We start from the raw sequence: 26,587 nt of genomic DNA on the forward strand, positions 1-26,587 counted from the left end.
AAAAAAAAGAAGAAAATCCTACTCCCTCGTACAAACACCTACTCAACTCCATGTCCGCATCCACAAGTATGAACAAGAGAGTCAAAACTTCACCATGTATACACTGCAAAATCTTAGACTTCCCATTTTCGTAATGAGATATCAACAATAAAAATGAAAAGACGCCTAATCTAAACTTAAAGAGTGTCACACGCAATTAATTTGACACCACCATAACCATTAAAACTAAACACCGATGAATGATTCCTTCTTTCTAAATAAATAAATCCAGAAATTCACAGTTGGAGGAAATCCACCACAATTCTAAGTTATATCCACCAACTCGGAACATTCTCTTTAATTGCCACCATAAATCCCATTGGGTATTATGAATTTTTTGTTTTTTCTTTTCTTTTTTATGAAACACTGTAATATTATGTGAATCAATAAAATATACAAAATGCTAATTATACTTTGAGGTTACTTTTATCCCCCAAGCGAACCTATAAGGTTCACAGCACAAAATAAATATTTTTTTTTTTACGAGAGAATAGATTTTGACACGGTACACGTTATATGGACAACAAGTATGATGCTCAGGCTCACATTAGGACGTTTGTTAAAGAAATAAAAGAATTTTTCTTTAAAAAAATGGGCAAAATGATACAATATGAATACTTGTGCTTGTAATTGCATCTTGACAATAATATGTTAACTTGAATGGTATTTGCTAAATTTTGAAATACAGGGTCCAAATTATTACAATCCCTAAACTATAGGGGGGGTCAAAAGAGACAGCACCTCCCCCCGTACGTATTGAGTCATTGACGTGTTTTTATTTTTTTATATTTTTATGAAAAATATTTAAAATTTGAAAAAGAGAGTAATAAAAAAGTGGGGAAGGGAAAGCCGACAATCATGGGCTATTAGTCCTGCTCACGACTCACTCACTAAGTCCCTCCCAAACCCATTTGAACCCATTTCAGACAGGCGGAGATAGAGGTTTTGTTTTCTCTTTCTTCCATTCCATCTTTTGTTCTCGAATGCTGCTGCCGCTGCCGCTGCCTCCGCCTCCGCCTCCTACTAACCCTGCTGTCTCCTCCTTTACTCTCCCTTTACTTGATAGATAACGCAACCCAACGGACAGTTATAGAGAGAGAAAGAGAGATTGTTTTGAAATTTGAATTGAACACTTGCCCTTCTCTCTCTCGCCTCCAGCCAGAGCTTCGCTGAGGCTCTTTGCTACCTTCATCCTCATCCCCCTCCAAACAGATCTTTCAGATCTCTCTTACAAAGACGACGCAGGTAACCCTTCCTCCTTCTTGTTCGACCTTGCTTTCCTTTCTTCTCGCATTTTGTTTGACCACTGTCGCAGCTCTTTCTCTTTTTTACTCTTACAGATTCGGACATGCTCCGCTTTTTTCTCCATTTGACCAAAAAAAAAAAAAAATGTATAACCATTATGTTTTTCTTCTTGTTGCTCTGTTTGGTTTCTGAGGAAAAAAATGTCCATGGATTTCTGATGAGTTTTAGTTTTACACACTCGATGTGATTTGGATTGGATTCCATCTGGTGTTGGTTTTCAGTGTAGACTTGGTACTCCATACTGGGTGTTTCGTGATTTGTTGTCGAGTTTATGTTTGTGGACAGAGGATCATCTTTTTACTTTGCTTTGCTCTCTTTTCGGTTTTGATATTTACAAGATCCGCTGTTGATTTTTATTTTCCTTTTCAATTGTGCTAATGCAGTTTTGAATTTCTCTTTCTTTGTGAAAAATAGGAACTGAGGATTAATCACTGGTAGTGGTTCGAATATGGCTTCCAGATCGTTCAAGGCGAGCCGATCGAATCTGTCATCAAACTCTGATATGCCGGATTCAAACAACAAGCCTCCCATCCCTCCGACCGTGACATTTGGCCGCAGAACTTCCTCGGGTCGTTACATCAGCTACTCTAGGGATGATCTTGACAGTGAACTCGGGAGTGGTGACTATATGAACTATACAGTGCACATACCACCAACCCCGGATAACCAGCCCATGGATCCCTCCGTCTCACAGAAGGTTGAAGAGCAATACGTGTCTAATTCCCTTTTTACTGGCGGATTTAATAGTGTTACGCGAGCACATCTTATGGACAAGGTGATCGAATCTGAAACAAACCATCCTCAGATGGCTGGTGCTAAGGGTTCATCATGTGCAATTCCTGGCTGTGATGCAAAGGTGATGAGCGATGAACGTGGGGAGGATATTCTTCCTTGTGAGTGTGACTTCAAAATATGTCGGGATTGCTATGCGGATGCTGTGAAAACTGGGGGTGGTATTTGCCCTGGATGCAAGGAACTCTACAAAATCACAGATTTGGATGAAGTGGCTGCGGATAATAATGCACGCCCACCGCTCCCACTTCCTCTGCCAAAAGTGTTGTCTAGAAATGAAAGGAGATTGTCGCTGATGAAGTCAACAAAGTCAGTGCTAATGAGGAGTCAAACTGGGGATTTTGATCACAATCGGTGGCTCTTTGAAACAAAGGGAACTTATGGGTATGGCAATGCCATATGGCCCAAGGAGGGAGGTTTTGGAAATGATAAAGAAGACGAGGTCGTTGATAGAACAGAGTTGTTGAACAAACCATGGAGGCCACTCACACGGAAATTAAAGATACCTGCAGCTGTTCTAAGCCCATATAGGTACATATATTACCTTATACTTATCCAATCCTTACCTTAAGATATACTAGGTTATGATGGCAATCTCATATGCAAAACTTTAAACTTCAGAACATCACCATGCCACATTGAACTTTCGTTGAGATGCATTTCTACATTAAGTGATAAGAAGATCCACAGATACATATATGCAGTTCCGTTCCCATTAGAAGATAATAGGACTATAAGCATAAGTTTAGTGATCGCATGCTGTGATCAATGGTTAATTTTTGAGATTGGAGAATGCATTCGACCTATGTGTCACCGCACCAAAATTTAAATGTCTAATGAGCAACATCTTGGTTTAGTTCTACTGATAGATAGCTCCATGACCATTTAGCCTCTTGTTTGGATTATAAATGTGCTACGAATACTTACTTTTGACAAGTACTGATTATGTAGGATATGTAGTGTGTATTCATCAAGTGGATGGTTATTCTATTGTTTATCTGCCTGGTGACATTCCTGATATTCCTTTTGAGGTCATTCTTTTCTTTGTATTGGGACTAATTGTCTTTTGCTCTCTGTTGCTTTTGTGTCCACAGGCTTCTGATTTTTGTTCGTATGATTGTCCTTGCACTGTTCTTGGCATGGAGGATCAATCACCCAAATACTGATGCAATCTGGCTCTGGGGAATGTCAATAGTTTGTGAGATATGGTTTGCTTTTTCTTGGCTTCTTGACCAACTGCCAAAGTTCTGCCCAATCAATCGTTCGACAGATCTTAATGTCTTGAAGGAGAAATTTGAAACACCTAGCCCCAACAACCCCACTGGCAAATCTGATCTTCCAGGCATAGATATATTTGTTTCCACTGCAGATCCGGACAAAGAACCACCACTTGTCACTGCAAACACCATCTTATCTATTCTAGCTACTGATTACCCTGTTGAAAAGCTAGCTTGCTATGTTTCTGATGATGGAGGTGCCCTTTTAACTTTTGAGGCCATGGCAGAAGCTGCTAGTTTTGCTAATATATGGGTACCATTCTGCCGTAAACATGCTATTGAACCGAGGAATCCTGAATCGTACTTCAATTTGAAGAGGGATCCATACAAGAACAAAGTGCTGCCTGACTTTGTCAAGGATCGAAGAAGGGTAAAACGTGAATATGATGAGTTCAAGGTTCGGATTAATGGACTGCCTGAATCTATACGCCGACGATCTGATGCTTATCATGCTCGGGAAGAAATCAAGGCCATGAAGCTTCAAAGAGAGAACAGAGAGGATGAACCAGTGGAGGGTGTGAAGATTCCCAAGGCAACATGGATGGCTGATGGAACCCACTGGCCAGGGACTTGGTTGACTGCTTCATCTGAGCATTCTAAGAGTGACCATGCTGGTATTATACAGGTATTCCTCTAGTCCCGGTAACCTATATTATTTTGTTCTAACTGCAGATGGTAGATTGTTCATGCATATTTTGTATGTGCACACTATAACAAGTAGGACAACATGAGAATTAACATTTATTTGCCCTGCTGATGCAGGTGATGTTAAAACCTCCGAGTGATGAACCGCTGCATGGAGCTGATGATGATGCTAGGCTTATCGACCTCACTGATGTTGATATCCGCCTTCCCATGCTTGTTTATGTGTCACGTGAGAAACGTCCAGGCTATGATCACAACAAGAAGGCAGGGGCCATGAATGCCCTCGTTCGAGCCTCTGCCATCATGTCCAATGGCCCGTTCATTCTCAACCTTGACTGTGACCATTATATTTACAATTCTCAGGCAATGAGGGAGGGCATGTGTTTCATGATGGATCGTGGTGGTGACCGCCTATGTTATGTCCAGTTCCCTCAGAGATTTGAGGGTATCGACCCTTCAGACCGATATGCCAATCACAACACTGTTTTCTTTGATGTCAATATGCGAGCTCTTGATGGACTTCAGGGCCCAGTGTATGTTGGAACTGGATGTCTCTTTCGTAGAGTTGCCCTGTATGGTTTCGACCCACCTCGGTCAAAAGACACTCACCCAGGTTGTTGCAGTTGCTGCTTTTCTCGTCGCAGAAAGAATGCCTCAGTAGCCCACACCCCCGAAGAAAACCGATCCTTAAGAATGGGTGATTCTGATGATGAAGAGATGAATCTGTCACTGCTGCCTAAGAGGTTTGGGAACTCAACTTTCCTCATTGATTCGATTCCAGTGGCAGAGTTCCAAGGTCGTCCGCTAGCAGATCACCCAGCTGTGAAGAATGGACGCCCACCTGGTGCTCTCACCATTCCCCGTGAGCTTCTTGATGCCTCTACTGTTGCGGAGGCAATCAGTGTCATTTCGTGCTGGTACGAAGACAAGACTGAGTGGGGAGAGCGCGTAGGGTGGATTTACGGTTCAGTTACTGAAGATGTGGTCACTGGGTATAGGATGCATAACAGAGGATGGAAATCAGTTTACTGTGTGACCAAGCGAGATGCATTCCGTGGAACTGCTCCTATCAATCTCACAGATAGGTTGCATCAGGTTCTGCGCTGGGCTACTGGCTCAGTTGAGATTTTCTTCTCCCGCAACAATGCCCTCCTAGCCAGCACAAGAATGAAGCTTCTGCAAAGGATAGCATACCTCAATGTGGGTATCTACCCTTTTACCTCCATCTTTCTTATCGTCTACTGCTTCCTCCCGGCGCTTTCCCTCTTCTCTGGTCAGTTCATTGTGCAAAGCCTCAACGTTACTTTCCTGACTTATCTTTTGATCATTACTCTCACTCTGTGCATGCTTGCCATCCTTGAGATTAAATGGTCTGGGATCGAGCTAGAGGAGTGGTGGAGAAACGAGCAGTTTTGGTTGATTGGAGGGACTAGTGCGCACCTTGCTGCTGTGCTTCAGGGGCTACTGAAAGTTATTGCAGGGATCGAAATCTCTTTCACTTTGACTTCAAAGTCAGGTGGCGAAGACGAGGATGATGAATTTGCCGACCTCTATATTGTCAAGTGGTCCTCTCTCATGTTACCGCCGATAACAATCATGATGGTGAACTTAATCGCCATAGCAGTTGGGTTCAGCCGCACAATATACAGTGTGATACCGCAGTGGAGCAAGTTAATTGGTGGGGTGTTCTTCAGCTTCTGGGTATTAGCGCATCTGTATCCGTTTGCGAAAGGGTTGATGGGGAGACGAGGGAGGACGCCCACCATTGTTTTTGTGTGGTCGGGGCTCATTGCGATAACCATCTCTCTTCTGTGGGTGGCAATCAATCCGCCTTCGGGTGCGAACCAAATTGGGGGATCATTCACATTCCCGTAGAAAGGAGGTCATTCTTTTACTGTTAAAAATCTTGTGTGGAGTTACATTCCTTAATTTGTTTGATACCTGAACAAGTTCCTCCTCCATTTGAATTTTGTCTAGCAGTAACCAACTTTTGGACCAATTTGAGTAATGACTGTAACTTGTGAAGTTATGAATGATGGGGACCAAAAGAGATAGGAGCGGGAGGTTGTTTTCTTTTTCTGGCTTTTTATTGGATGCCTTTTTAAGTGGAGAATTGTTAATTTCAATGTCCCTCAATTTTCACTGCCATTACTTGCTTGTCACCCGCAAATATTCTCTCGACTGGCTGAAATTACCAGTAAATACTCTAGAAATTAATTACAAGGACCAGAACAAGCAAATGCGTGCTATGCCTTAACTTTCTTATTGCAAGTGGAACCATCCTTTGATTTCTTTGACTTCCGTTTCTTCGTAGCTGCCTCTTCTTTCAAACGTTGAGAGCTTTTTCGCTCCTCATCTTCAGGTTCGTTTATTAAAGTCCCTTTCTCATCGTCCGCAGAGGAGTGCATCAGAGACTTGTCATGCAATACTCGCGTATCTGTCTCTGGTTCAATGACTGACATTCCAGTCAGAGTGTAGTTCACCAAATACGTGTTTGTTTCGTGCCTGTCCATTCGGCTAAAATGCCTCTGAGAATATGAGAGGAGACCTTCAAGGATTTCCCCAATGCCTTTTATCTGACGAAACAAAAAATCACTGTCAAGCCTTAAAGCTATTTATAGAGTGCTGCGCTTATCTATGTAACCATAAATAGACGTGGGCGTAAAGGTATGTGAAGACAACTACCTCGTTAATCTTTGTTGGACTGAGGATGTTGAAAACTTTTGAAAGCACAAAGTGAGCAACATGACAGAGCTTTGGCTTTGTATTCCATTCTCGAACATATTCAAATAGTAGCTTGATCTCTTCCTCGCCAAGGGCAAGAAGGGCTTTCTCCATCTGCTTTTCAGTCTCTCTCTTCCTGCAGACAACTTGAATAGTTACGTTCTCAAAGTTTTAAGAGACAACCAGTAAGTGATGAAAAAACATAAATAGAAGATAAAAGCAAACCTCCAAATTTCAGAAAAGCACTGATAAAGCTTATGAGGCCTGCGAAGCTCAAATGCGACTTGGATTGCTTTAGAAAAGTCGGCATCTAATACAGCATTTTCTAGCTCTTGATTCTTTAAAACACCTTCCTCCTGTATAATCATGAAAATTTGCATTATATAAATAATGTCCATCAAGTAAATTTGACATAAACAGATAAGGAGAATACAAATATATAATCTGGTGCCATGCGGGTAGCCTAGGAGCAACATTTGTCCACATTTAATATCATAAGATTTCACCTGTCGATATAACTATAAATCTTTGGACAAAACCCTACAATAACCTGATTTATTAATGAATTCAGTTAATTATAACATCAATGGGATTAGATGAACCCCTTCAACTTTTAAGATTTTGCATTTGATGAAACTGTATTACCTCTACACACCAAAAATAAAGGCAATGTGATAACTCACCTCTCTACGAAAAGCTTCCTCTTTATCAGAAGCAGTACAATCATACCACATATTGATGACAGCATCGCTGCTGCCACTTGCAAGCATTTCTGTCTTTTTTCCAACAGCCAAGGCATAAACCTGTAGGGTAAATCCTGTCAATGACAAGGAAAGCAAAAATCTACTTGGTGGGAAGAAAGGAAAAAGTAGCTTGAAAATCCCGGTTATGATTGAAAATCATTTTGAATGTTCCACTAATCATGCATAACAGTAATCGAGAGACCCAACAATCCATTTAAACGGATCTCAAAGGCCAAATCACAAGAGAAGATAAGATGCAGGCTGTAAGGTCTGTAAGGAGTCCAAAATCAAGATATCTGACCCAACATATTTTGTTTCTATAATCCAAATGTCCAATCTACAATTTGACTACTACATGTTGATGATCACAAATTGATTGCTACATGAATATCACATGTTTTCCGGTGCATTATCAAATCCCGTACTGGACTTGCAATGAAATGATTAGAACATTCTATATGTGTGATTGCAACATGACGGTCATATGTAAATGATAGACAATGACGAGAATTTCAAACTCCTAACTTCTAACTTTTAACATCTTGTAATATTTGAATATCTCTAATGATGTAGCCTATAATATGCATTATAGTGACAAGTAACTTGAGATACTATTTTCAGCACCTTGTTGTCATGCTGATCATATGTAGCAATGCATTCATCGGTTTTGACCATCCACAGTTTTACCAACCCATCAGCACCTGAAAATGATAACACAGTCAATGCGTATATAATCGGAGTTTCAAGGATGCGAGAAGAACCAAAGTGGGAATTGAGCCTAGTTTACCTGAAGAAATAAATTGGGTTCCACGAGTAAGAAATGATGCTCTTAATACGCTTGACGTATGCCCTTCAAATGTTTTCAAGCACGAACCATCAGATATGGCCCATATCTTTATTGTTTTATCACCAGAAGCTGTTATAACACATTGATCAACGGGAGAGAACTCTACAGACCAAACCCCCCTTTTATGACCCTTAAGTACAACTACTGGTACAAGATCCGGAAGCCTCCATACACAAGCAGTGCGATCCTGATCAATGAGAAACCCAGAAAATTTTATAAGGTAGTGTCATTCAACATATTTAGGATCCTCCTTTCTTCCAAAGAAACATCAACTATAGATAGTAATATGATAAATGCAAGAGAATCAAAGAAGCACTGCCTCAAAACCTACAAACCTGTGAACCACTACAAACTAAACTATCATTTGGTGCAACAGCTACTGAATTGATATCCTTATCGTGGGCTGCTACACCAGCCTTTGCTTTCAGATTCACTGGCTTTTCTGTATTGTCTGAAAGCCCATCCAAACTCCACACCTTGATGGTACGATCACTGACAAAGAAATGATATAGGTCATTTTAAGCACCTAATAGAGCTCAACAGAAGTATCCTCCTTGGGGTTGCAAACCATAGGGTGATCTTTTTAACTATTGAAGGCATCACCAGTAAACCCAAACAAAGATAGTTTAGGTAACAATTGTGAACAAACTGTAAGACAGAATTTGGTAAAAGGATGAGCTGCATAAATGCTCACCTACTGCCACTAACGAAGAAATCTTTCCGCTTTTTTGAGAAAGCAATAGCTCCAATACCTCCCATGTGACCTATGCCAAGACCAAGGCAACATTTGCTTTCTGAATCCCACAACCGAACCTAAATGCAAACAAATAACTTATTAACACAGAGATATGGGGAGGGAGAGAAAGAGAGAGAGAGAGAGAGAGAGAGAGAGAGAGTCACAGGGGAGGGGTGAGAAATGAGAATGAGGTAAAGGGAAGTGTTTTTCACAAGGCTGGCCTTTCTAATAGAGTTATTGCAATCTATACGACTACCCTATAAGAAGAAAAGAAACTGAAACTTACAGTGTTGTCTTTGCTCCCAGTCACAATAAGTGGTTTTCCACAACTCAATACACAGGTGTCAAGGCATAGAACAATTCCGGTATGACCTGCCAATACATAAGAACATGACATAGACGCAATGTCATATACTCGTACCTGCATGTTTCCAGATTAAATAATAAATCAATAACCAAATATATAACAGATATCATAATTCATAAACACACATACTTGAAGCATGCACCCACATGGTAACTTCACCCAACTAGATAGGAGCAGGTCACCAGGAAAACAACAAAAATGTATGTTTCTGAACAATGTCAACAACAATAATTCCCCAATAAAAGACAATTGGAAATGAACAGATGGATGCTGAGCTACAAAACTCACTAAGAACAGAGAATTTCTTCATGTATACCAGAATATTCATAAAAGAAAATTTGCATGCACAAATTCTAACTCCTCGTCAGTGAAGCAAGGATTTTTTGTAAACATACATGGTGGAAATACATAATGGTAAAAGATTGAAAAAGGGCCTCTTGTAGAAGATTTTAATGTCAAAAACCAATTTTCACCAAAATTGTTAACCAAGAATTCAGTTCAAAGGCCTTTAAGATAACAATGAAGCAACAATCGATTAGCATTGAATATTTTCCTTTCAGAAGAAACTTGCATATTTAGTAGAGACCAATTCTACTTGAGAGTCACCAATATACATAACTTAAGACAGATATGAATCCAGTAGGACCGGTACATTTACCTGTTCAAGATTTGTGGCAACAGCAAGGAATTGTTCCTCATCTCCTACAAACTTCATATCCACAATCTCATCGTTGTAACCTACAAGTCTTTTGCTCAATTCAAATTCCAACGTCCCCTCTGGCAACTTAACTGGGGAATATAAAAGGAACTCCTGATCAGCAGTCACACAAAGCAACCCTTTATCTGAAGGAAGCATGGCGGCTGCGGTGAATCCCCTGTTTGATTCATCCACATCTGAAGATGGAGTGACATCTGAGGACTTTTGCTCATATAGGCAAACTGCACTGTCAAAATCAATAGAGTACCAGCAAACAAACTCACAATTATTAATGCATAAGTAAAATTAGTTATAACTTAAATTACTTCAAACGAAATAGTATAAGAATGCCCTTAGGATTTACCCTTCAGAATTCCAAATCCGTACAATCCCACGGTCACCAACTGTTATAAAACAAGTTTCACTTAATCCACTTTTCTTCCCATTCTGCTTCTTGCAGGAACCCAAATAGGATGACAATGGAGTTCCAGAATAGATTGCACACACAGCTTCAAGAACCTCATATGTTGTTACAGTCTTCATGCAGCTATAGTCATGGAGGTCCCACAAAATTACAACCTAAAACCATTCTGCAATCAATACCTTGTTGACATATCAACAGCAATGGAAACTAAAGAGCATGACAAATAATGCTCAGTGAACTTTCCAGTGAGACACAATAAAGTAGGCATTTGAGAAAATAAGTCAACAAAACAGAAATTCAGGAGTGCATAACAAATAATTGAAAATTAGACAAATGCATATCTTATGTCAAGATAGACAATCTAGTTAAGGTTCGCTCTGAAACCCTTCACTATCCATGATCTACTCATTCATGACCCAAAAAACCCGTCACAATATTTAATTGGGGCAGACTCATATCAAACTTAGCCACCTCTATTGCAAAGGCTAAGGCTCAGAACAAACAAAGAGAGTACTAGTGGGTACTGAATGAAAACATAAAAGTGTAAACTGAGGCATACAGATGCATGCGTATGTAACAAAAAAAAATAGCATTAAAGTATTGAGCGAACCCAAGTTCAGGCCTTACCTTATCTCTTCCAGCTGTGAGCAATGTCCATCCGTCTTCAGAGAGTGCCATAGAAGTTACTGTGGAGTTATGCCCATTAAGCGTTGCAACGCACTTCTTCGTTAACAAGTCCCAAACATGCACAGTTGTATCATCGCTTGCGGAGAAAAGCTAATAAAATAGAGACAATCAGCATGATGAGTTGTTACAAAATGGACAAAAGAAGTAGTTTCAACCCACTTCATCTGGAAAAATAGAGGCGGAAAAGAGAGTTAAGAGCTATGTGGAGATTGAGCTTACAAGTTGTTTAGTAGGATCAGGATGGAAGAGAACACTAGAAACAACCCCTTTGTGGCCTTTAAAGTAATGAGTGCAAAAGCTGCCATCAACATCCCAAACAAGAACCTTCCTATCAGCTCCGGCGGTCGCAAGCAATCCTCCAGACGGGTGACAAGCCATTCCCATCACTGGCCCCTCATGACCCTAATCCAAAACCGAGAATGACATACTCAATAATTTTTCATTTCTCTTGGTAACCAATTAATATCCAGTCAAAGTGAAGCATTTGATTTAATTTTAACTGAATTAGGAAATTACCTTCCAAGAACGCATGCACTTGAGGGTGGAGAGGTCCCAAATCCTAATTTGGCGACTGTGACCGGCAGAGAAGAGCAGACTGTCGTCGGGGCTGAGGGCCAAAGCGGTAACTTCGTCTAAGTCGGCTTCAATAGTGGAACGAATCGAGGCGTCCAATGAATCCACGATCTTAATGGACTCGCCGCATTTGCAGGCGATGAAGGAGCCGTCGGATGAGACGGCGAAGGGGCCGCCGGAGTAGAACTGTTGCAGAGAGGGCACGCACCGGTAGTTCTTCTTCAAAGGTAGAGACGCCATGAGAGGATTGGTGGAGCTCCGCTGTCAGCACAGGGAGAGAGAGAGAGAGAGAGAGAGGGGGGGGGGGGGGGGGGGGGGGCGGGGCGCGGAAGAAGGGGGCTGTCGAAAACCGTTAGTTGTGTCGAAGCTCAAGTAGGGTTTAAGGTCAGTTACCAACAGAAACAAAATAGGGTTTAACGAAAAGAAAGACGGAGGCAGCCCAAAATATGGGCCGAGGAGGTGGTGGGCTTCAGTTGGGCTGGTGAATTGTAAAATATTGTTAAGATAATAATCCATTTGTGGCTGGGGCTGGAGTTTGGAGAATGAAGGATGAAAAACAATGAAAGTGAAATGGAGCATTACTTCCCCTCTTGTTGTCATCAAGTGGTACCCTGAGATTGTTTCTTCTTTTAATGGATGCTTTGTCAGTTTATTGTTTTAATGCATGGTTTGTTCGTTGGTAGGCAGGAAAAACACTATCTACTTTCCAGCAACAAAACTAGGAAATAAGAACACCGTCGGTGAAAATTCATTTCTTTTGGCAAAATACTAGATAGACTAATTATATCTTAATCGTATGGGAAGGTTTTAGTAATGGCGGCTAAACTGCGCGGATGGTAGGGTGAGTTTGTTTAAAAATTTAGTTTTCATTTAAACACTATATTTCTTTCTATTTTAATTGAAAAAAATAAATATATATATATATATATATATTTTTTAATAGATTATAATAATTTTTTTATAAATTGATTATGATATATAAAGCCTTGGTTGGTTGGTAATTGAATTTGAACGTGAGGTAGGCATGCTGTCCCTCTAACCCAACACAGTACTCAACCTCCATCCGCCAGACCTACCCTTCTCTCTCTCACACACAGCAACGCTTGTTCCTACCTACCTCCTCCTTCTTACCCAACCTGGCCTCTCCTCGTATTTATCACTTCTCCCTAACTCCACTTATCTGTGATCAACAACAACAACAACAACAACAACGCACACGTACGTAGCTACTCTCTCTACCTATCTCTCTCTCCTCTCTCTCCTCTCTCTCCTCTCTCTCTCTCATCAGTCATCATCATTTGATTCATTTCCGCTCCCTGATAAGCTTGCTATTATATATCAAGCCTCCTCTTTCCACCACTTGTTTTTTCTGTATATTGCAATTTGTTTCTTGGTCGATCACGCATAAAGAAGTAACAGACACCATGACCATTGCTTCCAATTCCGTCCAAACTCAAAAGCCGGCAGACATACCTACCAATCTCATGCCGTCTGAAATTAATTCTACCTCCCAACAAAACCTAACCCAATTGCAACCCCCCGCCTGCACCAACAATATTATTGATTCCACCACCGCCACTGCCACCACTAACCATGTATTCAGATCAAAACTACCAGACATACTCATCCCCAACCACCTCCCTCTCCACAGCTACTGCTTCCAGAACCTCCCCGAGTTCTCCGACAGACCCTGCTTAATCGTGGGCTCAACCGGAAAATCATACTCTTTCTCCGAGACTCACCTCATTTCTCAGAAGACCGGCGCAGGCCTCTCCAACCTCGGCATCCAAAAAGGTGATGTCATCATGATCCTCCTCCAAAACTGTGCTGAGTTCGTCTTCGCCTTCATGGGCGCTTCCATGATCGGCGCCGTCACCACCACCGCCAACCCCTTTTACACTGCCGCCGAGATTTTCAAGCAGGTCAAGGCCGCTAATGCCAAACTCATCATCACTCAATCCCAGTACGTCAATAAGCTCCACGAACATCCCTCCTCCGCCGACGGCGCTGACCAAAATAACTTCCCGAAACTCGGCGAAGACTTTAAGGTTGTCACGATCGACGATCCTCCAGAGAATTGCTTGCATTTCTCAGTGCTCTCCGAGGCCAACGAGAAGGAGCTTCCGGACGTGGTGATCGACACAGAGGACCCGGTGGCCCTCCCGTTCTCTTCGGGGACGACCGGGCTCCCCAAGGGAGTCATTCTAACACACAAGAGCTTGGTCACCAGTGTGGCCCAACAGGTGGACGGAGAGAATCCAAACCTCTACTTGAAGGAGGACGATGTCGTATTGTGCGTGCTTCCGTTGTTTCATATATTCTCGTTGAACAGCGTGCTTCTGTGCTCGCTGCGAGCAGGGGCGGGAGTTCTGCTGATGCACAAGTTTGAGATAGGTACGCTGCTGGAGCTGATTCAGCGGCACCGAGTGTCAGTGGCGGCGGTGGTGCCGCCGCTGGTGATAGCACTGGCGAAGAACCCAATGGTGGCGGAGTTCGACCTGAGCTCTATTAGGGTGGTGTTGTCTGGAGCGGCGCCGCTGGGGAAGGAGCTGGAGGAGGCGCTCAAGAGCCGAGTCCCTGAGGCAGTGTTGGGTCAGGTTAGTTGTACAAGTACACATGACTTGTATTTCCGTAACGCATACATACATACAATGACAGTAGCATGTTTTTCGTTTCTCAACGGATTCTTCAATCATTCCTCTCCTCACTTTCATTTCATTCGTGCTAGTTAGCGCCGCCGATCCAGACAAAATCACTGGGAATATTGAATGATCAACTGAAACCCCCTTAATTTTTTTCCATAAATTATTTTCCCGAAACTAAAGGGAACGAGTAGCACTAGGAAAATGGGACCACTCATCAATTACTAATTGGTTAATATGGTCGATTAACTCTTGTTTACTTGTAATCATAGTATGAATGAAGAAGTGGAAAAGAAGAATGGAAGTTGATATCATTCTCGAGTTTTTCAATTGATTAAGGAAATTGTATTTTGGGACTGTAGCTATATTAATAGAATTGGAGCATCTAGTTTAAGATTAATTCGCAATCATTATACATTCTACTCGAGTATTGGGTGTTTAATAGAACTAAATCATCCAACTTAAATAGCATGTCATCACATACTTATATTTGGTAATGTGGAAAAACATGCACCTGTTTGTTTTTCGGCAAAAAAATAGTATTAGTGGGTTAAATTATTAAATATTAAGGAGAGTATCAGTGTGGATGAAACTCGCAATAAAACGCATAGACATTATTAATTCTCGCTACTGCATTAATTTAAACACGAACTATGGATGTGTATGTTTTATTTACCTATTGATTTAGTTGTAAGGCCCTTATTTTCCGGTGTGTATACCACTCTCAAAACATATATATTATAAAAATTCTAGGTCGGATTGGATGACAATAATGCCACTGCCCCCTCCATACAATATTCTATAGGACCCAGGCTGAGCATATGAATTGTAAATCTAACATTTCTTTGGCATTACTCACAATTGTTTACAGACGGAACCTAGAACTTCTAAATTATCAATTTCAATGGAATGTCGTGTTAAAGTGGTGTTGTAGGGTAGAGGAAAACGAATGTTGGGTGGTGACATTTGCTGTTATTGTTGATATGGAAATACGGCGGCCGGCATGCTGGCCAGTCAATTAATGTGACATGTGTACACAAACAGTACCACTAACTCTCTTGTTAAAGTGCGTGTTGAAAAACAAATTTACGTGTTCCGAATAATTTTTTCAAATTAATTTAATCCACACCATGGCACCTATATTCCTCTCGTGCACCCCAAAATTTAGCTAATTCCCTACAAAATTTGTTTTATGAAATTTTAGGATCACCTTATTTGATTTCGGGTTATTAGTTTTGTTGTGCTTTTTTTAGACCAATAAATGCAAAAAAAAAAATTAACGAAAAGACATACTCGGAAAAAATAATGATTAATGGAATTAAAGACTGGCGTTGTAAATATTGTTAAACCAAAATTTAATAGCTAATGATTGATCGTTTGTTCATTCAAGTACTAATTAGAATATGCTTACCAGTTATCTTAATTGAGTTAAGTACGTGTAAATCGTAATTAGTTGAAGTTAAGTGTTGTTAAATGATGGTTAACTAATTAATTACTGTGAATGAAATGAATGTAGGGTTATGGGATGACGGAGGCAGGGCCTGTGTTGTCAATGTGCATGGCATTCGCAAAGGAACCGATGCCAACCAAGTCAGGGTCGTGTGGGACGGTGGTCCGAAATGCAGAGCTCAAGGTCCTTGACCCTGAAACTGGTCTCTCACTTGGCTATAACCAACCCGGCGAGATTTGCATCCGTGGCTCACAAATCATGAAAGGTATAATTATTAACTACCTATATATCTTAAATATTAATCTGCTTTAATTAATAACTAATTGATCTCTGATCTTGCTGATGATTAATTTCCCCCAAGTAATTAACCATACATTAATCTACCAGGATATTTGAATGATGCTGCGGCTACGGCAACCACCGTAGACACGGAGGGCTGGCTTCACACTGGTGACGTGGGTTATGTGGATGATGACAATGAAGTTTTCATCGTTGACAGAGTAAAGGAGCTCATCAAATTCAAAGGCTTCCAAGTATGCACGTGACGATAATATATTTTTGTTAATGATATATGCATGCATTAATCTTTATTCGAGCTTTTTAACAATCATTCGTGAATGACATACATACATACACACACACATATATATATATATATATATGTATGTATATTCGGGGGCTTATATATACATAATCCTGTTTCATCTTTACAGGTGCCACCAGCTGAGCTGGAGTCCCTACTTATAAGCCACCCATCCATTGCAGATGCAGCCGTTGTTCCGTAAGTATTTTTACACAATAATGTCTAGTTAATACCATTAATTAATCACTAAAAATGTCCGCAAAACCTTGAACGAAACATAAGATTAACGTATTTGTATATTAATGATACTGCAACGAGCAGGCAAAAAGATGATGCTGCTGGTGAGGTTCCCGTTGCATTTGTGGTTCGGTCTAGTGGTCTCGAACTTACTGAAGAGTCTGTAAAAGAATTTATAGCAAAACAGGTACCTTATATATAAATACATAAGTTTGCGAAGGAATTAATTATAGTTAATTCTGAAATAGTGAAATTGGATGAATGAAAATGCAGGTGGTGTTTTACAAGAGACTGCACAAGGTGCACTTCGTCCATGCAATTCCAAAGTCTCCGGCTGGAAAGATCTTGAGAAAAGACCTCAGAGCCAAGCTTGCAACCGCAACCCCTGCTGCCCTAGCTAATTAAAATTATTTCTGCTGGAAAGATCTCTCTCTTGATTGATGCGTGTTGACTTTTATATGTAATTTTGATGAATCTTCTTAATTAATAATTAGCCTGTCCTGTGCTGTATTGTTTCATATGTATTTATCCAATTTGGAGGGCGAGCCTTGATGTAACGGAAAAATTATTTTTCGGTCATAGATTCGAGTCGTGAAAACAGTCTCTTGCAAACCAAGAGTAAGTGTTCAGGCAAATAAGACTGTGTATCAAAGATGTTCTTCCGACTCTCGCAAAATGAGAAGTCTTGCTAGTTTGGGGTTGTCCTTTTTATCATTTATCCCATTTGATTTGACACAGTGAATTAAACTCATCAGCTCCATCGTGTAATCCTTTGAAAAACTATATCAACTTTGGTATCCAACATCCATATCCTATCAAATTTTGTTGATGGATACGAGTACCGGATTTTGGTATTTTAATATGATTAATATCTCTAGCTTAGCTAGTACTGCTCTCGCACCTTTTATGTGTATTGATGGTTGAGAAGGTTAACTTATCTCATTAAAATTGTATTTTAATTATCTAACAATTTCGTTTTAATTAATTAGCGAATGTTTTAATTTCAACGAAGAATAGACAATTTATAAGCAAAGAAAAGAAAACAAATAAAAATGGTGCAATCGGGGTAAAGGCCCAACAGTGACATCGACAAGAGCAGAAGATGCACTTGCAAAAGCTGTATGGGTGGAAAATAGGGAAATTGAATTGCATTCTTCTTCTGTTGACAATAAAACAGCTTACACCCGAGGACCTAAAACCAAAAGACCAAATGCGTTTTGTACTTGGACCTGCAGGGTTGGCTCAATGTCGTTAAAACCGTTTATCCATTTGGACAAATACTCGTCATCCATTAGCATAAAACTTAACGGAAAAGAGAAATGTTAACGTCAATTTTCATGTTAATGTTATGAAACATTATGCCAAAAACATTAGACAATGGAGAGTCTATGACAGTTCCACTTTTGAAAGAGTTTTCTTAGCATTTTTCTACTGAAAATTATTCTATACTACATAATATTAAATGCCACGAGTAGTGGATGATATGAATTGATTTGGATTACTTTTCACTTGGTCCTGTGGATCCATGACTTCCAATATTTATAATATCTAATGCTACGAAACACCAAAATGAAACCCTTCTAGAGACACTTACAATTAAACATGATCATCAATTTTTGTTTTTGTTTTTAATACGAGCAACATGAGGGAAGAATTCTTTTGGTACACGCAATACGAGGGAAGACAAGAATTGGACTCAGGACTATTTTGAGTGCATGTGGATTGTTGGGGATATTGAGAGAATGAATCTCACATGGAAGAAATAAGAGACCTTACATATGTCTACAAGAAGTTTGGATAATGATTTTAAAGTGGAACTACAACTTACTTCATGATATTATAGCATATTAAATTGAGCTTAGTGAACCTCGTGCTCACAGGTTACCCAATTTATGTTATCCTTGTCCACATATCAGACTTAAATGAACTCACATGTGAACAGCTATGTTGAATTTAAGTTAAAACCTTAGCTTCATTTTGGAAAATATTTGATCTATTTGAATTCGATAATTCTTCAAATTCCCTCTAGTGTTAGAGTAATTTAAAATATCACTTTATCAAAAGAAAAAAGAGTGAGACATCAAAAATTGGGCTGGGCTGGGCTTGGCTTTCAGAGATCTTGCAGAAACAGACAGAGGCCTGGCCACTTAAACATCTGAGAAGCCCAGATTATAGAAACAAGCCAACACCCGGTCGCTTGCCCCGCCCAAGTCCTAGTAGCAAGTGTGATCGGCACACGACGTAGTATATCATGTGTTACTATACAAATAGTAGAATATGTATGTTAAAAAATTAATAATTTAAAAAATAAAACTTTACACCACTTACATAAAAACATGTGATATATCCTGTTACAATAAAAAATTTCTCCATTCCCAAAACCCTACAAAAACCCTCAACTGAGAGAGTCTGAACTCTCTACCGCTTTCCATGGTTAGAAAAGAAGAGCCATGTGAGAAAGAGAGAAAGAGTATTAGATAGGTTGATTTTCTTGGTCATCACGACAACATTTTTCTCCCCACAAATATAAATTAATCAAAACCTCTCTAAAACCCTCCTCTCATTTCTCTCTTCCAAAGATCCAATTAATTCCAAAGGGTTTTACTTTTCACTAGAAACCCCCAAAAAGGGATTGCAAAAATGGCCAAGCCCACATATGCATTAGGGCTTGTCGCCGCCGTGGCGGCCTCCGCCTCCTTTTCCAAGACCAACTCCAACTGTGCTTATGCCGACGGCCCTTTCAACTTCTCTCCCTTCTCTTCTTCTTCTTCTAATGCTTCCCAACAACCCTCCACCACTCCTTCTCATCTCCAATCTGCGCCGTCGGTTCCTCCCCCGCCGACCTCCTCCACCGGAGGTGCTGCCGAGCCCCCTCCCCCTCCCAAGGTTCGCAATGATCAACCCAGGACATCTGCCGCTGGCTTCGATCCTGAGCCTCTGGAGCGCGCTGCTAAGTTGTTGGACAAAATCGCCAAATCTTCTAATGCCAAAGAGGTTTGCATTTTTTATTTTCGGAAATTAAATGTGTTGTTTTTAATTGGGATTTGATCTTCCAATTTTATTGGCGGGCTCCATTTGTTATTTAGTTACTTGATAGCAATTGGAATTTTAGTATTGATGGTTCATGTCTAAATTCAGACGTTGGAATGTATGTAGCTATGGAGTATGCTATTTAGTTCGTCTTATACCTTATCCATGTTTGTGCTTAGAGAGAAGTAACAGGATGTGTTTGAAATTTCATCAAGCAGCCCTTTTGTTTTGATGGTTTTCCGTGAATTGATGTTTGCTTTAATGGTTGCTCTTTGGCCACTGCATAGGTCATTGGAGCTACGGTGAAGCACGAAGAGACAAGGCAGGCTGAGTTGAAGGCAAAGGCTGCGGAGTATGCTGCAATGAAAGCCCAAATTGAAGCGGTAAGTTCTACTTATTTCCCCAATTAGGGTGTTTTTGGATTAGTGACACCCTATAGGCTATATGTTTGTAAACTCCCCAATTGATTTATCTGGCATAAGTTTTTGCTGAAGTTATCTACTTCATCACCTGACAGGATACTAAGAAGGCCATCTACGAGGAGCAGAAAAAGCTAGCTCAGTTTCAAGCCCAAACAAATTCCCAAATGGCTAGGTATCAGGATGAATTAGCAAAGAAGAGGATGGAGGCAAGCTGACTTGAACTTTTCTTGGGATTTCACACAGAAGCTTTTCAGAAAACGAAATTCAATTCTAAATTTAATTCGTTGATGTTACTGCAGAATGAAAATAGATTGGCAAGAGAAAGGAACCAAGAGATGGTAAAATGGCAAGAAGAATCAGCAAATAGGCTGGAACAAGCTCGTCGACAAACAGAAGCGCAAATCCAACATGAGCGTCGACGGACTGCAGAGGAGCAGGCTAAGCTAGAACGTGAAAATTTCGAAAAGAAGGCTTTGGCAGATGCAGAAGGGAGAGCCCTTGAAGCAAAGCTGACTGCAGAAATTAAAAGGGACCTGCTGTTAGAGAAAGCAAAAGCTGAGAAAGAGAAATGGGTTTCTGCCATAAATACCACCTTTGATCATATTGGAGGTACTGTCCATACTCATTACCTTTTTCTCTATTGTATACAAAGAAATATGATTCTTCTTCAAACCAAAAATGGGCGGCTCTTCTATTTGGCATCATATACTCGTTTGAAGTTTGAACTAATGAAAGTTAATGTTATTTCTTAAAAAACTGTTGATGCAGAATTAGCTATTTTCTGCAGGTGGCTTGAAAGTGATTCTGACAGATCAGAATAAACTAGTTGTTGCTGTTGGGGGAGTTACAGCTCTAGCTGCAGGTGTTTACACAACAAGGTCTGTGTTGATATTTTAAACGAATACTTGAAATACTGTATTTTCCCTTTACCTATTTGTGGCCTTTCCTTTGGAAGCTAGGGATCTATTTGTTGCTTTCTATATCCTGGTTCATCTTCTCTTAATTTGCTTAGTAACTTTTGTTTGTTTTTGGGGAGAAAGGAAAAAATAAGAAAAGCTTTGTTGGCATTTTACTCTCTCTCCCCTGTGACCAACTCCCTAGGACATGAAACTCTAGAGTTGGTTATTCCCCTAGTAAATGCCATGAACTGTTAAGTTCTGGAACTTAGTTAGTTTTTTTTTTTTTTGGGTATTCTGGTCTGATATTTGATTCACGGAGATAGGGTTGCGTTTAAAGTCATAGCAGGTTACAGTCTACCTTCGCGAAATAATTTGTGTGGGATATTAATTTTACCTTGCCATTTGCTCTCCACGATGCCATAACTTATGCACGTGTTATTTATCCAATGCAGAGAAGGTTCAAAGGTGATATGGAGCTATGTGGATAGAATATTGGGACAACCATCACTTATCAGAGAGTCCTCTAAAGGAAAATACCCTTGGTCAGGATTATTCTCACGTTCTATAAGCGCCCTATCTCCCAGTGGCAACAAAGGTCAAACACAAAATGGGAAGGCCTTTGGTGATGTTGTTTTACACCCTCCTCTTCAGAAAAGAATTGACCACTTGGCTAAGGCAACTGCTAATACAAAATCTCATCAAGCACCGTTCAGAAACATGCTCTTCTATGGTCCTCCAGGAACTGGGAAAACAATGGCTGCTAGAGAGATGGCTCGTAAATCTGTATGAGATCTGATCCTATCTTTAAACCAATCACGTATTCGGTTTTGATTTTCATTTTGTTGCTTCTTCTGCCAGACAATATTGAACACTCCTGGCTGTGCTGTTATTTAGGAAAGTAGTTACTTGCCCTTAACATGAAATAATTTTCTAGAACTGTGTATATGATTTGCATGTTCCATGATGGCTCCATTCATACTCAGATGGTTTTGATCTGCCAGCTTTTGTTTTATTTTCATCCTTCATCCTTAACATATTCTTCCTTCTCATACGTTTCTTTGCTTGATTTAAATTGTCTTTAGGGATTAGACTACGCATTGATGACGGGAGGGGATGTTGCTCCACTTGGACCAAGGGCTGTTACCAAGATACATGAGTTATTTGATTGGGCCAAAAAGTCACGGAAGGGTCTGCTACTTTTCATTGATGAAGCCGATGCATTTTTGTGCGAGTAAGTCATTCAATTAACAGCCATGAAAATGGTGTTTTTAATTTTGTTGTAGTCTCGTCGAAGAGAACTTCCAGTCTCTGTGATTGAGAGGGTTGAATGTGTTTAACATAACTTGCAGGCGGAACAAAACCTATATGAGTGAAGCTCAAAGAAGTGCGCTTAACGCTCTCCTATTCCGCACGGGTGACCAATCCAAGGACATAGTCCTTGCCCTTGCCACAAACCGCCCCGGTGATCTCGATTCAGCTGTGGCCGATCGTATTGATGAAGTGCTTGAATTCCCCTTGCCTGGGGAAGAGGAACGCTTTAAGCTGCTGAAGTTGTATCTGGACAAGTACATTGCTCAGGCTGGTTCATCAAGCAAATCTGGTTGGTTCCGTAATTTGTTTAAGAAACAACCTCAGAAGATAGAGATGAAGGGGTTGACAGATGACATGATTAGAGAAGCAGCGGCAAAGACCGACGGGTTCTCTGGGAGAGAAATAGCGAAACTAATGGCAAGTATCCAAGCTGCGGTTTATGGGAGCAAGGATTGTGTGCTTGATCCAAGCCTATTTCGTGAAGTTGTAGACTACAAGGTTGCTGAGCATCAACAGAGAAGAAAATTTGCAGCTGGAGATAAAGGTAGCGTGTAGTAAGACAGCGTGTCCATTGGCAGGCACTCTTCTTGCTATTAAGTTAGTAAGCCGGTTAGAGAGATAAGGCTGACCTTCACTTTTATTTGGAGAGAGATTCACACAGAAGCCTGGGTTTTCAATTTTGAGCATGAACAAATGATGTTATTCATTATTTGCCCCCTATCAATGGAGGGCTTTTTTTGAGACGTTAACCCGCTGGTATCCATGATGCGCATAATCCCAACATCAACAACAATGAAATACAGTTCATCATCTTGAACGCCGAAGCTCTCTGAAAGTAAGCGGAATGACCAATAAAACAGCACGCATCGGCCATCATATTATGATCGGAAATTGGCACTGCCTTACTTGAGCGTTGTGTGCTTCACTTCAAAGCTTGTCAAAGATGTTCGGCAAGGGGCCCTATCAATCATCCCAGAGCAACTTAACAATCCAATATTTCTTCTTTGGTATTCTAACATTAACACCCAAAAAGCATCTTTGCAAGTGACAAACAATTCATCATAACATATCTTAAATCAGGTAACAAAAATGACAGACAAATTAAGTGCATATGCGCATTCCATGCCTGAAGAATAGCACGAATGGCATCATGCCAAATCCTTATTTTGCCAAATTAGGAAACACAGTATTATCATTACAAACTGAACCTTGTTTATGAAATGGCTTCAACGAAGGTACGGACATAACAGGAATGAAATTTGCTTATCGAATAATCACTTCCAGATTTTCTAGTGGTGGTGATCTTGCACATATCGAAGACCACAATACTTGCAGATAGCTGGCTCATCCAGGTCAAGGCATATGAATTCAATTGGGTGCCCAAGTGAGGGATTGGTGTCTGCAACCAACAACAGTTTTACCCAAGTAAATTGCAGCCCTTGTCTACGTAGTTTATTGAGCTGACCTTGCAGCATACAAATGCACAAGTAGCTTTGTGCTGGATAATCGTAAAAGAAACTAGGTAAAGAATAATGTAAACTAACCTCCTTCACATGCAACAATCCTGCCCTCAACCTTGATGGGTGGGACTTCATTGATCAACTCCATGGGAGATTTCTTGCTTGTATCCTATCAGTTAAGAAGAACAGTGAACCACAATGACTAGCACCTTGTAATCAATACGACATTAAAATCAAAATGGTTTTTGTAACATTGGAAATAGACGCCCAGAAAGAGAGACATTATAATTGTAAATAGGAAAACGCCGCCAGTAGAAGCTTGTGGATAGAACATAGTCATTGTTCTAAAAGTAGGCTGGTCACATCATTGGAGCCGAAACAAGTCTTGGTCGAGTAAAAGATGCTGAGAACTTGATCGATGTTTTCATTGAAATGCAGGATACACGAGTGCACACATACACACCCAGTTACAGTTGCTTCCTCAATCTAGTTTTGTTGGCATATCTGTTTTATTTCCTGCTAAATCATTGCTACGCTCGCTGTCTCCCTAGATTGTTGGTTACTAACCATATTGCAATGATAACAAATAAGGTCGGTCATGGGAACTGGATTGGAAATCCAAAAAAGTTTTTGAAATTCAGTTCTTGTTGCTTTAAAGCTTTACAGCATACCGTCCAAGGGTTTGTTCAGCAATGTTAATTGGTACAAATAAAGAAGGCTGAAATTCAATTCTGAAGAAATTGCCAAATTAATTTATAATAAATATAAACTAAACAATATTCCACCGAGTTTTGAATTAAAAACATGCAAAAGCTAATCAATACTAGTGAAAAAAATCAATATATTGATTGTCTAATCACACACAAAATCAACATCTTTGTTCCATTTTTACTTGATGAAAGATTGGATTATCGTATAAGGGAAAAACTGATTCATTCGCACCGTAAGATTAGACGAATGTAAATTTTTGTACTAATTAAAGGAGATAACGATTAAAGTCGATTAATTTCATAGTCAATCAATTTTAGGGCAAAGATAAAGATAGAAGAGGAGAGAGGAGGGAGGAGGGAGGAGGGAGGAGGTACCTGCATCCATTTGGCCGTGTGCTCGCTGATTTGAGTCCTGACGAGGCTGAAATTTCTGGTCCCTGCTGATCCCAATTTGGACGATCTTATTAGGGTTCTAAATAGACTGGACGCCATTTCTGAGTGCTCCTCCGACTGCTCACGCTGAAGGGAGAGAAAAGGAGAGAGAACCGTGAAAATGGTAGAGACCGACAGAAACAGGGGAGCGAGCGACAAAGTTTAGTTAATCGGGTCAAAAGGCTTATTGGAAGCCCGGGTGTGTATGGGCCTCACTTCCGTGCGCCGGCCTGTCTCGTTTCGTTTCGGCATTTTTCTTGGGCCGAGCCGGCCACAGTTTGCCCGACGGGTCTTGCCTCGTTTTGCGTGTCTTCCTTTTCGTGCGTAGAGCTTGTAGGTTCACCTCGTTTTCCATACTCACAGATTCGTTTCGTTATGTGTGCACGGTGTCCGTCTAACATCCATGTTTTATTTCTTCTGAAATTCAAATTTTTTATTTTCATGAAATATTTTTTGAGAACATTAAAGAAAGCTTTATATACCATTTGGAAGTGGTTTTACGATTTATGTAGAATTAAATGTATATTTAGTATAATAGTTAAGCCAAAAGCTAAGAAAATAAGTAAAAAATTATAGTGGTGAGGCCCAAAACATTGTTAAAATGAGGTTCCACCTACAAGAATATCATCGAAAAGTCTTAAATGGGGTTCCACACACAAGAATATCAACGGAAAGTCTTACTTTCATTTTCAAAAATTCACGGTGAGGCTAGGGTGAAAATAAATAGTTTGAATGATAATTTATGTACGAATTAGCAAAGCCGACTAAAAACTATGACCCACGTTTTTATGATCAAAATGGCAAATTTTTTTTTTTGCGAAATATTTTCCACGAACATTAAAGAAAACTTTATAAACTATTTGGAAGCAGATTTACGATTTATTGAGCAAAAAATGTATAGTTAGTAGAATATTTAAGCCTAAAACTAAAAAAATAAGTGAAAAATATAGTGGTGAGGCCCATAACATTGTAAAATGTGGTTCTACACTCAAGAATCTCAACGAAAAGTCTCACCTTGATTTTCAAAACTTCACAGTGAAGCGAAGGTGAAAATAAATATATTGAACGGTGATTTATATACGAATTTGCAAAACCGATTGAAAAGCGTGAGTTTAACCCATGTTTTTTTTTGTGAAAAATGCAAATTTTTTATTTTCGCAAAATATTTTCCGTGAGCATTAAGGAGAACTTTATAAGGTGTTTGGAAGCATTTTTATGATTTATTGAGCAACTAATGTACACCTAGTAGAATATTTAAGCCGAAAACTAAAAAAATAAGTTAAAAATACAATAGTGAGGACCAAAACATAGTCAAATGGGGTTCCACCCTCAATAATCTCAACGGAAAATCTTACCTTAATTTTTCAAAATTTTAGGGTGAGGCAAAGGTGAAAATAAATAGACTGAACGATGATTTATGTACAAATTTGCAAGGCCGACCAAAAATCGTTAGTGTTAACCCACGTTTTTTTTTTTTGTCAAAAATGAAATTTTTTATTTTTGCGATATATTTTTCACGAGCATTAAGGAAAACTTTATAAAGTATTTGAAAGCA

At 40.0% G+C, this 26,587-nt stretch overlaps 5 protein-coding genes across 5 annotated transcripts; 3 read left to right on the plus strand and 2 right to left on the minus strand.

The window, feature by feature from the left end:
* The first annotated feature begins 870 nt into the window (after nucleotides 1–870).
* On the plus strand, nucleotides 871–6,206 carry CSLD3 (cellulose synthase-like D3). The gene is made up of 4 exons (XM_068458499.2): nucleotides 871–1,284; nucleotides 1,759–2,667; nucleotides 3,231–4,038; nucleotides 4,176–6,206. Exons 2-4 carry the CDS (start codon nucleotides 1,793–1,795, stop codon nucleotides 5,931–5,933), a joined length of 3,441 nt encoding a protein of 1,146 aa, XP_068314600.1. The 5' UTR covers nucleotides 871–1,284; nucleotides 1,759–1,792; the 3' UTR covers nucleotides 5,934–6,206.
* On the minus strand, nucleotides 6,175–12,699 carry LOC137719464 (protein TORMOZ EMBRYO DEFECTIVE). The gene is made up of 14 exons (XM_068458500.2): nucleotides 11,800–12,699; nucleotides 11,503–11,685; nucleotides 11,224–11,373; nucleotides 10,537–10,751; nucleotides 10,134–10,419; nucleotides 9,395–9,529; nucleotides 9,067–9,185; nucleotides 8,708–8,864; nucleotides 8,313–8,559; nucleotides 8,150–8,226; nucleotides 7,466–7,585; nucleotides 7,008–7,138; nucleotides 6,744–6,918; nucleotides 6,175–6,634 (listed from the first exon to the last, which is right to left on the minus strand). The coding sequence occupies exons 1-14, from the start codon at nucleotides 12,094–12,096 to the stop codon at nucleotides 6,305–6,307; spliced, it is 2,622 nt and encodes an 873-aa protein (XP_068314601.2). The 5' UTR covers nucleotides 12,097–12,699; the 3' UTR covers nucleotides 6,175–6,304.
* A 166-nt stretch (nucleotides 12,700–12,865) lies between these two features.
* LOC137719465 (4-coumarate--CoA ligase 2) lies at nucleotides 12,866–17,459 on the plus strand. Its single transcript, XM_068458501.2, has 6 exons — nucleotides 12,866–14,453; nucleotides 16,015–16,213; nucleotides 16,336–16,481; nucleotides 16,662–16,729; nucleotides 16,853–16,955; nucleotides 17,042–17,459. Exons 1-6 carry the CDS (start codon nucleotides 13,281–13,283, stop codon nucleotides 17,171–17,173), a joined length of 1,821 nt encoding a protein of 606 aa, XP_068314602.1. The 5' UTR covers nucleotides 12,866–13,280; the 3' UTR covers nucleotides 17,174–17,459.
* A 1,680-nt stretch (nucleotides 17,460–19,139) lies between these two features.
* LOC137720121 (uncharacterized) lies at nucleotides 19,140–23,179 on the plus strand. Its single transcript, XM_068459132.2, has 8 exons — nucleotides 19,140–19,762; nucleotides 20,086–20,181; nucleotides 20,316–20,426; nucleotides 20,520–20,829; nucleotides 21,008–21,098; nucleotides 21,572–21,902; nucleotides 22,202–22,350; nucleotides 22,469–23,179. The coding sequence occupies exons 1-8, from the start codon at nucleotides 19,409–19,411 to the stop codon at nucleotides 22,983–22,985; spliced, it is 1,959 nt and encodes a 652-aa protein (XP_068315233.1). The 5' UTR covers nucleotides 19,140–19,408; the 3' UTR covers nucleotides 22,986–23,179.
* A 341-nt stretch (nucleotides 23,180–23,520) lies between these two features.
* On the minus strand, nucleotides 23,521–25,204 carry LOC137720123 (NADH-ubiquinone oxidoreductase-like protein). The gene is made up of 3 exons (XM_068459133.2): nucleotides 24,976–25,204; nucleotides 23,975–24,059; nucleotides 23,521–23,829 (listed from the first exon to the last, which is right to left on the minus strand). The coding sequence occupies exons 1-3, from the start codon at nucleotides 25,090–25,092 to the stop codon at nucleotides 23,720–23,722; spliced, it is 312 nt and encodes a 103-aa protein (XP_068315234.1). The 5' UTR covers nucleotides 25,093–25,204; the 3' UTR covers nucleotides 23,521–23,719.
* Nucleotides 25,205–26,587: the final 1,383 nt, after the last annotated feature.

Source organism: Pyrus communis, chromosome 1, assembly GCF_041283825.1.
Source record: "Pyrus communis isolate YQ-2024b chromosome 1, ASM4128382v1, whole genome shotgun sequence".
Lineage (NCBI taxonomy): Eukaryota > Viridiplantae > Streptophyta > Magnoliopsida > Rosales > Rosaceae > Pyrus > Pyrus communis.

Bases quoted from the DNA above. Each gene is read 5' to 3' on its own strand.
- LOC137720121 (XM_068459132.2), top strand. From the start codon at position 19,409: ATGGCCAAGCCCACATATGCATTAGGGCTTGTCGCCGCCGTGGCGGCC. The intron at 19,763-20,085 runs GTTTGCATTTTT...GCCACTGCATAG, and splicing joins AATCTTCTAATGCCAAAGAG to GTCATTGGAGCTACGGTGAA. The intron at 22,351-22,468 runs GTAAGTCATTCA...CATAACTTGCAG, and splicing joins GCCGATGCATTTTTGTGCGA to GCGGAACAAAACCTATATGA.
- LOC137720123 (XM_068459133.2), bottom strand. From the start codon at position 25,092: ATGGCGTCCAGTCTATTTAGAACCCTAATAAGATCGTCCAAATTGGGA. The intron at 24,060-24,975 runs GTACCTCCTCCC...CTTAACTGATAG, and splicing joins ACACGGCCAAATGGATGCAG to GATACAAGCAAGAAATCTCC. The intron at 23,830-23,974 runs GTTAGTTTACAT...TGTTGGTTGCAG, and splicing joins GATTGTTGCATGTGAAGGAG to ACACCAATCCCTCACTTGGG.
- LOC137719465 (XM_068458501.2), top strand. From the start codon at position 13,281: ATGACCATTGCTTCCAATTCCGTCCAAACTCAAAAGCCGGCAGACATA. The intron at 16,214-16,335 runs GTATAATTATTA...TTAATCTACCAG, and splicing joins TGGCTCACAAATCATGAAAG to GATATTTGAATGATGCTGCG. The intron at 16,956-17,041 runs GTACCTTATATA...ATGAAAATGCAG, and splicing joins AAGAATTTATAGCAAAACAG to GTGGTGTTTTACAAGAGACT.
- CSLD3 (XM_068458499.2), top strand. From the start codon at position 1,793: ATGGCTTCCAGATCGTTCAAGGCGAGCCGATCGAATCTGTCATCAAAC. The intron at 2,668-3,230 runs GTACATATATTA...TTGTGTCCACAG, and splicing joins GCTGTTCTAAGCCCATATAG to GCTTCTGATTTTTGTTCGTA. The intron at 4,039-4,175 runs GTATTCCTCTAG...CTGCTGATGCAG, and splicing joins ACCATGCTGGTATTATACAG to GTGATGTTAAAACCTCCGAG.
- LOC137719464 (XM_068458500.2), bottom strand. From the start codon at position 12,096: ATGGCGTCTCTACCTTTGAAGAAGAACTACCGGTGCGTGCCCTCTCTG. The intron at 10,752-11,223 runs GTAAGGCCTGAA...GAATGGTTTTAG, and splicing joins TCACAGCTGGAAGAGATAAG to GTTGTAATTTTGTGGGACCT. The intron at 7,586-8,149 runs GTGCTGAAAATA...TTTACCCTACAG, and splicing joins ATGATCAGCATGACAACAAG to GTTTATGCCTTGGCTGTTGG.